At 40.8% G+C, this 11,142-nt stretch overlaps 1 protein-coding gene across 2 annotated transcripts in view; it reads left to right on the forward strand.

Moving 5' to 3' along the window:
- Positions 1–11,142, forward strand: part of boc (BOC cell adhesion associated, oncogene regulated) — a 72,546-nt gene that overhangs the window by 60,399 nt on the left and 1,005 nt on the right. For both annotated transcript variants that reach the window (XM_034169354.1, XM_034169347.1), the window contains exons 13-17: positions 6,532–6,754; positions 6,849–7,034; positions 7,125–7,336; positions 7,441–7,526; positions 10,990–11,138. In XM_034169354.1, coding sequence (XP_034025245.1) covers positions 6,532–6,754; positions 6,849–7,034; positions 7,125–7,336; positions 7,441–7,526; positions 10,990–11,138 — 856 coding nt within the window. The remainder of the gene's footprint in view (positions 1–6,531; positions 6,755–6,848; positions 7,035–7,124; positions 7,337–7,440; positions 7,527–10,989; positions 11,139–11,142) is intronic.

Raw genomic sequence — 11,142 nt, forward strand, 5'->3', positions numbered from 1 at the left:
AGGTGGTTATGGTGCTAAAAACATTTTGAGGTATTACACAGTCTCACTGTAGTTGCAGTAAATGATCTGTTTTGCACCGAGGGTGCAGCAGTCTATTACTGAAGGAGCTGCTTAAGGCTCCCACAGTTTCATGTAAGGGGTGTGAGAGATTGTTCATAATTGATGTCAGTTTAGCCAACAGGACATTATGGGAAATTGTTGATTATGTAAGTGAACATGTAAGTCTTTCAGTGGAATTTTTTTCATGTATTATAGTACTTGCATTACTACAGATTGGATTTCAGTCACATCTATGACAGCATATGCAAATCTGATTTAAAAAATAAATAAATCAGGTTTGCATATTTACATGACACAAACGTGTGAGATGCGTCACATGGATAGTGTAGGCTTATTTGTCATGAAATAAAAATTTGTGTATTTTTTTGTTAAAAGCAAAAACTCACCTGATTCTGTTAAAATATGGTTTAAACATTATTTAAAATCGTACAATGTGAATTTCTGATTTTTTTTAGATTCTGTATATATTCTGTATTCTGTGTATCTACGATAAAAATTACAAACCTCTCCATTTTTTGTAGGTAGGGAAACTTGCAAATTTAATGGACAGTGGATCAAATACTTATTTGCCTCACTGTATATTAACCAACATGGCAGAGTCTTCATCTAACAAGTCCAAAACTGTGGATTTTGGATCTTGCTTTATTTGTCATCTGATCAGCAAACAGATTATACAAACTGTATATATGCGTTGCCCGTGGGGATCCAGGGCTCTAGATTGAGTAGTGTTTATAAAATAGGTAGCTATAATTTTTCAGTGGTGGTAATAAATTATGCAAAGTTTCTATAATGAGTTGGAATGTCATGTGAGTCCAGAATGTTTTTAGAACTCAACCCTTTTTATCCTGTTAATTACGTAATGTAATTACATAATTTGATGATTCCATTGGTTTAGTTGTCAGAAAACCTAAATTTAGATACTTTTCATTATATCTTGTGTATTAGCAAAGATATTGCATTATTGCTAAACGGAGGCCGTTTTGAACACCATCTTGGATTTCAGACCCTTAGAATGTGAAGAAAAAAATAGCACCCTAATTTTTTTTAAAACCTTATATTTTCTTTCAAACTGAAGTGACTTTTTACTTTTACACACCCCCAAAGCCCCAAAAAATGCACTAAATTGCAAATGATGCTACACTACGAGGTAAATAATTAGATGTAGGTCACATCAGATGGTAATGTGAGTGCAGCTTTTCTGATATTTTTTCAATCAGTTTTGACATCTTGGATACGACATGGATGACCTCTAATTTCCTGCTTTTAAATTCATATAAAACTGAAGTTATTGTACTTGGCCCCACAAATCTTAGAAACATGGTGTCTAACCAGATCCTTACTCTGGATGGCATTACCCTGACCTCTAGTAATACTGTGAGAAATCTTGGAGTCATTTTTGATCAGGATATGTCCTTCGATGCACATATTAAGCAAATATGTAGGACTGCTTTTTTGCATTTGTGCAATATCTCTAAAATTAGAAAGGGCTTGTCTCAGAGTGATGCTGAAAAACTAATTCATGCATTTTTTTCCTCTAGGCTGGACTATTGTAATTCATTATTATCAGGTTGTCCTAAAAGTTCCCTGAAAAGCCTTCAGTTAATTCAAAATGCTGCAGCTAGAGTACTGATGGGGACTAGAAGGGGAGAGCATATTTCACCCTCTACTTGTGGTTGGCTCTCACTGCGGTATTGTATCACTTCCTGTTCCGGAGCACAGCGGTGTTTTGCTGTATCTGTTAGCTGTTTAATCTGCGCAGTTAGATTGATCTAGTTAACTAGATAACGATTTGTTTCACAGTGTAATCTTCACGTGCCTTAACTAAAGCACTCCCTCTGCTGAATCACCTCTAAATTATTTACACATTATTCACTTTGTGTGTCTTTAGGAATCCGCTAGCTTAGCGCAGCTACTAGCTCTTAGCCGGTTTAGCATGGCGGCTTCTCCTGTCTCTCCCGCACTTTTCTGCTCTGGGTGTGAAATGTTTAGTTATTCCTCAGCCTCCTTTAGCAGTAATGGTATTTGTAATAAGTGTAGCTTATTTGTAGCTTTGGAGGCCAGGCTGGGCGAATTGGAGACTCGGCTCCGCACCGTGGAAAATTCTACAGTTAGCCAGGCCCCTGTAGTCGGTGCGGATCAAGGTATCTTAGCCGCCGTTAGTTTCCCTCTGGCAGATCCCGAGCAGCCGGGAAAGCAGGCCGACTGGGTGACTGTGAGGAGGAAGCGTAGTTCTAAACAGAAGCCCCATGTACACCGCCAACCCGTTCACATTTCTAACCGTTTTTCTCCACTCGGCGACACACCCGCCGAGGATCAAACTCTGGTTATTGGCGACTCTGTTTTGAGAAATGTGAAGTTAGCGACACCAGCAACCATAGTCAATTGTCTTCCGGGGGCCAGAGCAGGCGACATTGAAGGAAATTTGAAACTGCTGGCTAAGGCTAAGCGTAAATTTGGTAAGATTGTAATTCACGTCGGCAGTAATGACACCCGGTTACGCCAATCGGAGGTCACTAAAATCAACATTGAATCGGTGTGTAACTTTGCAAAAACAATGTTCTCCTTGAATTGCTGGCTGTCTGAGTGGTGTCCAAAAAATGAGGTGGGCTTCATAGATAATTGGCAAAGCTTCTGGGGAAAACCTGGTCTTGTTAGGAGAGACGGCATCCATCCCACTTTGGATGGAGCAGCTCTCATTTCTAGAAATCTGGCCAATTTTCTTAAATCCTCCAAACCGTGACTATCCAGGGTTGGGACCAGGAAGCAGAGTTGTAGTCTTACACACCTCTCTGCAGCTTCTCTCCCCCTGCCATCCCCTCATTACCCCATCCCCGTAGAGACGGTGCCTGCTCCCAGACCACCAATAACCAGCAAAAATCTATTTAAGCATAAAAATTCAAAAAGAAAAAATAATATAGCACCTTCAACTGCACCACAGACTAAAACAGTTAAATGTGGTCTATTAAACATTAGGTCTCTCTCTTCTAAGTCCCTGTTAGTAAATGATATAATAATTGATCAACATATTGATTTATTCTGCCTTACAGAAACCTGGTTACAGCAGGATGAATATGTTAGTTTGTTGTTTGGTTGTTACTGTGAGTTTCTCTGAATTTTCAGACCTTTTATCTGACTTAGTGCTTAGCTCAGATAAGATAATTATAGTGGGCGATTTTAACATCCACACAGATGCTGAGAATGACAGCCTCAACACTGCATTTAATCTATTATTAGACTCAATTGGCTTTGCTCAAAATGTAAATGAGTCCACCCACCACTTTAATCATATCTTAGATCTTGTTCTGACTTATGGTATGGATATTGAAGACTTAACGGTATTCCCTGAAAACTCCCTTCTGTCTGATCATTTCTTAATAACATTTACATTTACTCTGGTGGACTACCCAGTGGGGAATAAGTTTCATTACACTAGACGTCTTTCAGAAAGCGCTGTAACTAGGTTTAAGGATATGATTCCTTCTTTATGTTCTCTAATGCCATATACCAACACAGTGCAGAGTAGCTACCTAAACTCTGTAAGTGAGATAGAGTATCTCGTCAATAGCTTTACATCCTCATTGAAGACAACTTTGGATGCTGTAGCTCCTCTGAAAAAGAGAGCTTTAAATCAGAAGTGCCTGACTCCGTGGTATAACTCACAAACTCGCAGCTTAAAGCAGATAACCCGTAAGTTGGAGAGGAAATGGCGTCTCACTAATTTAGAAGATCTTCACTTAGCCTGGAAAAAGAGTCTGTTGCTCTATAAAAAAAACCCTCCGTAAAGCTAGGACATCTTACTACTCATCACTAATTGAAGAAAATAAGAACAACCCCAGGTTTCTTTTCAGCACTGTAGCCAGGCTGACAAAGAGTCAGTCATTCCTTTAACTTTAACTAGTAATGACTTCATGACTTTCTTTGCTAATAAAATTTTAGAGAAAAAAATTACTCATAACCATCCCAAAGACGTATCGTTATCTTTGGCTGCTTTCAGTGATGCCGGTATTTGGTTAGACTCTTTCTCTCAGATTGTTCTGTCTGAGTTATTTTCATTAGTTACTTCATCCAAACCATCAACATGTCTATTAGACCCTATTCCTACCAGGCTGCTCAAAGAAGCCGTACCATTATTTAATGCTTCCATCTTAAATATGATCAATCTATCTTTATTAGTTGGCTATGTACCACAGGCTTTTAAGGTGGCAGTAATTAAACCATTACTTAAGAAGCCATCACTTGACCCAGCTATCTTAGCTAATTATAGGCCAATCTCCAACCTTCCTTTTCTCTCAAAAATTCTTGAAAGGGTAGTTGTAAAACAGCTAACTGATCATCTGCAGAGGAATGGTCTATTTGAAGAGTTTCAGTCAGGTTTTAGAATTCATCATAGTACAGAAACAGCATTAGTGAAGGTTACAAATGATCTTCTTATGGCCTCAGACAGTGGACTCATCTCTGTGCTTGTTCTGTTAGACCTCAGTGCTGCTTTTGATACTGTTGACCATAAAATTTTATTACAGAGATTAGAGCATGCCATAGGTATTAAAGGCACTGCGCTGCGGTGGTTTGAATCATATGTATCTAATAGATTACAATTTGTTCATGTAAATGGGGAATCTTCTTCACAGACTAAGGTTAATTATGGAGTTCCACAAGGTTCTGTGCTAGGACCAATTTTATTCACTTTATACTTGCTTCCCTTAGGCAGTATTATTAGACGGCATTGCTTAAATTTTCATTGTTACGCAGATGATACCCAGCTTTATCTATCCATGAAGCCAGAGGACACACACCAATTAGCTAAACTGCAGGATTGTCTTACAGACATAAAGACATGGATGACCTCTAATTTCCTGCTTTTAAACTCAGATAAAACTGAAGTTATTGTACTTGGCCCCACAAATCTTAGAAACATGGTGTCTAACCAGATCCTTACTCTGGATGGCATTACCCTGACCTCTAGTAATACTGTGAGAAGGTCCCATCTTATCTTAGGGACCTCATAGTACCATATCACCCCAATAGAGCGCTTTGCTCTCAGACTGCAGGCTTACTTGTAGTTCCTAGGGTTTGTAAGAGTAGAATGGGAGGCAGAGCCTTCAGCTTTCAGGCTCCTCTCCTGTGGAACCAGCTCCCAATTCAGATCAGGGAGACAGACACCCTCTCTACTTTTAAGATCGGGCTTAAAACTTTCCTTTTTGCTAAAGCTTATAGTTAGGGCTGGATCAGGTGACCCTGAACCATCCCGTAGTTATGCTGCTATAGACTTAGACTGCTGACGGGTTCCCATGATGCACTGTTTCTTTCTCTTTTTGCTCTGTATGCACCACTCTGCATTTAATCATTAGTGATCGATCTCTGCCCCCCTTCACGGCATGTTTTTTTCCTGTTTTCCCTCAGCCCCAACCAGTCTCAGCAGAAGACTGCCCCTCCCTGAGCCTGGTTCTGCTGGAGGTTTCTTCCTGTTAAAAGGGAGTTTTTCCTTCCCACTGTCGCCAAGTGCTTGCTCACAGGGGGTCGTTTTGACCGTTGGGGTTTTTACGTAATTATTGTATGGCCTTGCCTTAAATATAAAGCGCCTTGGGGCAACTGTTTGTTGTGATTTGGCGCTATATAAATAAAATTGATTGATTGATATTGGCCTCTCTTCATTGGCTTCCTGTTAATTCTAGAATAGAATTTAAAATTCTTCTTCTTACTTATAAGTTTTTGAATAATCAGGTCCCATCTTATCTTAGGGACCTCATAGTACCATATCACCCCAATAGAGCGCTTCACTCTCAGACTGCAGGCTTACTTGTAGTTCCTAGGGTTTTTAAGAGTAGAATGGGAGGCAGAGCCTTCAGCTTTCAGGCTCCTCTCCTGTGGAACCAGCTCCCAATTCGGATCAGGGAGACAGACACCCTCTCTACTTTTAAGATTAGGCTTAAAACTTTCCTTTTTGCTAAAGCTTATAGTTAGGGCTGGATCAGGTGAGCCTGAACCATCCCTTAGTTATGCTGCTATAGACTTAGACTGCTGGGGGGTTCCCATGATGCATGAGTGTTTCTTTCTCTTTTTGCTCTGTATGCACCACTCTGCATTTAATCATTAGTGATTGATCTCTGCTCTCTTCCACAGCATGTCTTTTTCCTGATTCTCTCCCCTCAGCCCCAACCAGTCCCAGCAGAAGACTGCCCCTCCCTGAGCCTGGTTCTGCTGGTTTCTTCCTGTTAAAAGGGAGTTTTTCCTTCCCACTGTCGCCAAGTGCTTGCTCACAGGGGGTCGTTTTGACCATTGGGGTTTTTCTATAGTTATTGTATGGCTTTTGCCTTACAATATAAAGCGCCTTGGGGCAACTGTTTCTTGTGATTTGGCGCTATATAAATAAAATTGATTTGATTTTGATTTTATATGAACTCCACTAAGTGTTTACTAGTTTGTGTATTTTAAATTCATGATAAAGATGGTCTTTTTTGTGTCTTTCTACAGTACACTCCACTAAACAACACACCGATCTACGGTTTCTATATCTACTACCGACCGACAGACAGCGATAACGACAGTGACTATAAGAAGGCGGTGGTAGAGGGCGATCGATACTGGCATTCCATCACTGACCTGCAGCCAGAGACTGCCTACGACATTAAAATGCAGAGCTTTAATGAGAAAGGGGAGAGTGAGTTTGGCAATGTGGTGATCCTGGAAACTAAGGGTAAGGTGACATTCCTGATTATTTGTCCAAAATTGTTTTAAGTTTCTGCTTTTGTTGAGTCTCATATGGATGTTTTTGTTTCTGTCACCCCCAGCCCGTCCCAATCACCCGCGGCCTGCTCCATCAGAGATGCCTGTCCCTGGGCCAGGACACACCAGTGGGCTGGTGCCTCGGCCCGGCGACCTGCCTTACCTCATAGTCGGTATTGTCCTGGGAGCCTTCGTCTTCATCATTGTTGCCTTCATCCCTTTCTGCCTTTGGAGGGCTTGGGCCAAACAGAGTGCGTGTTTCTGGTGGTGCTTCAATGCTGTGAGATGTCTGCAGGAATGAATCTGCCTCCGTGTAATCAGGATTGCTTTTTATGTTTCAGAGCAAACGTCTGATCTGTGTTTCCCTGGTGTGGCAGCCCCCATGTCCTCATGTCAGTACACCATGGTTCCACTGCAGGGACTTGCCCTGGTAGGACACTGCCCGCTGGACACTCACATGAACTCTTCGCACACCGTATACTCACCTAATGGAGAATATACTCCTAACGGCAAAGCCCACCTCCCCGCTCATTGTCTGCCGGGTCTGCAGCAGGTAGAACACAACTCACACAGCCTTCCAGAAAATTAGAAGTCTAAATAGTTCTGAATGTTCGTTTTCATGCACTCATTCTACGATCCAAATCACTGTTTTAATAGGAAGTCGATTGTGATTTGGAGTGTGACACCCTGTTACCACAGACGGCATCAAATGGACACGTTCCTGGCTACTGTTACTCCACCAGGTACTTAAATATATTTCATACAGTAGTGTTCAGAATAATAGTAGTGCTATGTGACTAAAAAGATTAATCCAGGTTTTGAGTATATTTCTTATTGTTACATGGGAAACAAGGTACCAGTAGATTCAGTAGATTCTCACAAATCCAACAAGACCAAGCATTCATGATATGCACACTCTTAAGGCTATGAAATTGGGCTATTATTAAAAAAAAAAAAAGTAGAAAAGGGGGTGTTCACAGTAATAGTAGCATCTGCTGTTGATGCTACAAACTCAAAACTATTATGTTCAAACTGGTTTTTTAGCAATCCTGTGAATCACTAAACTAGTATTTAGTTGTATAACCACAGTTTTTCATGATTTCTTCACATCTGCGAGGCATTAATTTTGTTGGTTTGGAACCAAGATTTTGCTGCTTTACTAGTGTGCTTGGGGTCACTGGGCCTCATGTATCAACGTTGCGCACTTGTGGCGTAAATTTACGGTGTAAATTTGAAGTACACCAAAGTTGCTGTGACATGTATCAAGCAGTGCGCACCTGCCCATTTCCAGCGTACACCTGACGTGACCTTGATAAATGCGGCGGGTGAAAACAATCGTAATTATAATAAGCACGCCTATAAATATTCAGACTCCGCTTCAGACACACCCTCATTTTACGACATGGAAGCCAGGAAGACGGCAAAGAAAAAGAACTCCACCAATCACGACGCGTGCCAATAGAGCGTCAAAAGCGGCCGTCGCATCAATTGTTTTGTAGTATAATCAAAAAGTGTTACAGTGGTCCCTCGTTTATCGCTGGAGTTACGTTCTAAAAATAGTCCGCAAAAAGCGAGGTCCGCGACGTAGTCAGCGTTATTTTTTTTACAATTATTATAGAGTTTTAAAGCTGTAAAAACCCTGTAAAACCAATGTATACACTTTTCTCAATCAGGCATTAACACTTTCTCAATTTTCTCTCGTGTGTAAACACTCTCAAAGTTCAAACCTTAGTAGAAAAATAAGACCAAACAGTTTTCAGGCCCAAACATTTGTTTGAGAAATAAAAATAGAACGTTTTCCTATAAATAATTATGATGGCTTTTAGAACTAACGAATTGTCAGGTCCGTTGCCCTAACTGGACCTGGCACTTAAACTGTGCCTGAGATCGTATCCTGCAAAACACAGTTTCTCAAAGCATAATCACATAAAATGAGACAACATTAGACAGAGATCTCTTTTAAAATAACCTTCCTTTTCTCTCAAAAATTCTTGAAAGGGTAGTTGTAAAACAGCTAACTGATCATCTGCAGAGGAATGGTCTATTTGAAGAGTTTCAGCCAGGTTTCAGAATTCATCATAGTACAGAAACAGCATTAGTGAAGGTTACAAATGATCTTCTTATGGCCTCAGACAGTGGACCCATCTCTGTGCTCGTCCTGTTAGACCTCAGTGCAGCTTTTGATACTGTTGACCATAAAGTTTTATTACAGAGATTAGAGCATGCCATAGGTATTAAAGGCACTGCGCTGCAGTGGTTTGAATCATATTTATCTAATAGATTGAAGTTCCACAAGGTTCTGTGCTAGGACCAGTTTTATTCAATTTATTTATACATGCTTCCCTTAGGCAGTATTATTAGACGGCATTGCTTAAATTTTCATTGTTACGCAGATGATACCCAGCTTTATCTATCCATGAAGCCAGAGGACACACACCAATTAGCTAAACTGCAGGATTGTCTTACAGACATAAAGACATGGATGACCTCTAATTTCCTGCTTTTAAACTCAGATAAAACTGAAGTTATTGTACTTGGCCCCACAAATCTTAGAAACATGGTGTCTAACCAGATCTTTACTCTGGATGGCATTAGCCTGACCTCCAGTAATACTGTGAGAAATCTTGGAGTCATTTCTGATCAGGATATGTCCTTCAATGCGCATATTAAGCAAATATGTAGGACTGCTTTTTTGCATTTGCGCAATATCTCTAAAATTAGAAAGGTCTTGTCTCAGAGTGATGCTGAAAAGCTAATTCATGCATTTATTTCTTCTAGGCTGGACTATTGTAATTCATTATTATCAGGTTGTCCTAAAAGTTCCCTGAAAAGCCTTCAGTTAATTCAAAATGCTGCAGCTAGAGTACTGACAGGGACTAGAAAGAGAGCATATTTCACCCATACTGGCTTCTCTTCATTGGCTCCCTGTTAATTCCAGAATAGAATTTAAAATTCTTCTTCTTATTTACAAGGTTTTGGATAATCAGGTCCCAACTTATCTTAAGAACCTCTTAGTACCATATCACCCCAATAGAGCGCTTCGCTCTCAGACTGCAGGCTTACTTGTAGTTCCTAGGGTTTGTAAGAGTAGAATGGGAAGCAGAGCCTTCAGCTTTCAGGCTCCTCTCCTGTGGAACCAGCTCCCAATTCGGATTAGGGAGACAGACGCCGTCTCTACTTTTAAGATTAAGCCTAAAACTTTCCTTTTTAAAAAAGCTTATAGTTAGGGCTGGATCAGGTGACCCTGAACCATCCCTTAGTTATGCTGCTATAGACTTAGACTGCTGGGGGGTTTCCCATGATGCACCCAGTGTTTCTTTTTATTCACCTCTTTTTGCTCTGTATGCACCACTCTGCTTTTAATCATTGGTGATTGATCTCTGCTCTCTTCCACAGCATGTCTTTTTCCTGATTCTCTCTCCTCAGCCCCAACCAGTCCCAGCAGAAGACTGCCCCTCCCTGAGCGTGGTTCTGCTGGAGGTTTCTTCCTATTAAAAGGGAGTTTTTCCTTCCCACTGTCGCAAAGTGCTTGCTCATAGGGGGTCGTTTTGACCGTTGGGGTTTTTCTGTAATTATTGTATGGCTTTTGCCTTACAGTATAATGCGCCTTGTGGCAACTGTTTGTAGTGATTTGGCGCTATATAAATAAAATTGATTTGATTTGTTCTTACCTTAGAAACAGATGAATGCGGTTAACGGAGGTGAAGGCGGAGAACGGCGGGAGGGAGGTTTGCGCACACTGTAAACACAAACTAAACTGTAGATCCTTAAAAGGATCATACAGACGTAACTTTAATTGTAAACTTGCAGGACGTTGGACCCGGAAACAGATTTATCACGTGATGCATTACGTCAGCGCTTAACAACCGGATTAAAGTTAACCAGGAAACTGCAAAAAATTCTATCTAGGCAAGGACGACGTGTGCAACAAAACAAGAGTTATTAGTATTCATAGAATAGGCAGAGGGCAGACAGGTTTGATCACAAAGAGTCTGGGGAAAAAAAATGCACAGGTAAACATCCAGCTTTTTCAGTTTTTGCTTGTATAGAGACGAACATTCTGCAGCTTCACAGGAGAAAACCATGCTGTCTGTGAACCATTAACACCAGTAAACCACCTAAACACACACCAGATAAACAAAACTACAGTGATGCCGTCACATATCGTTTATGCACACATCTCTAACCATTTTTACTTTTTTGCAGTGGACCTGATCATGAACACAGCTGCTGCCCTCCTGATGATTCTTCTTGTCACCTTCTCAACTCTTCACATCAGTACTTGGGTTCACATGCTATGGGCAGAGAAGCCACACTGTGCAGAGCGGGCAAAGCCGAGGAAGAAATAACTCGAGGTAC

This window comes from Thalassophryne amazonica, chromosome 1 (assembly GCF_902500255.1).
Source record: "Thalassophryne amazonica chromosome 1, fThaAma1.1, whole genome shotgun sequence".
In the NCBI taxonomy this organism is placed as follows: Eukaryota; Metazoa; Chordata; class Actinopteri; order Batrachoidiformes; family Batrachoididae; genus Thalassophryne; species Thalassophryne amazonica.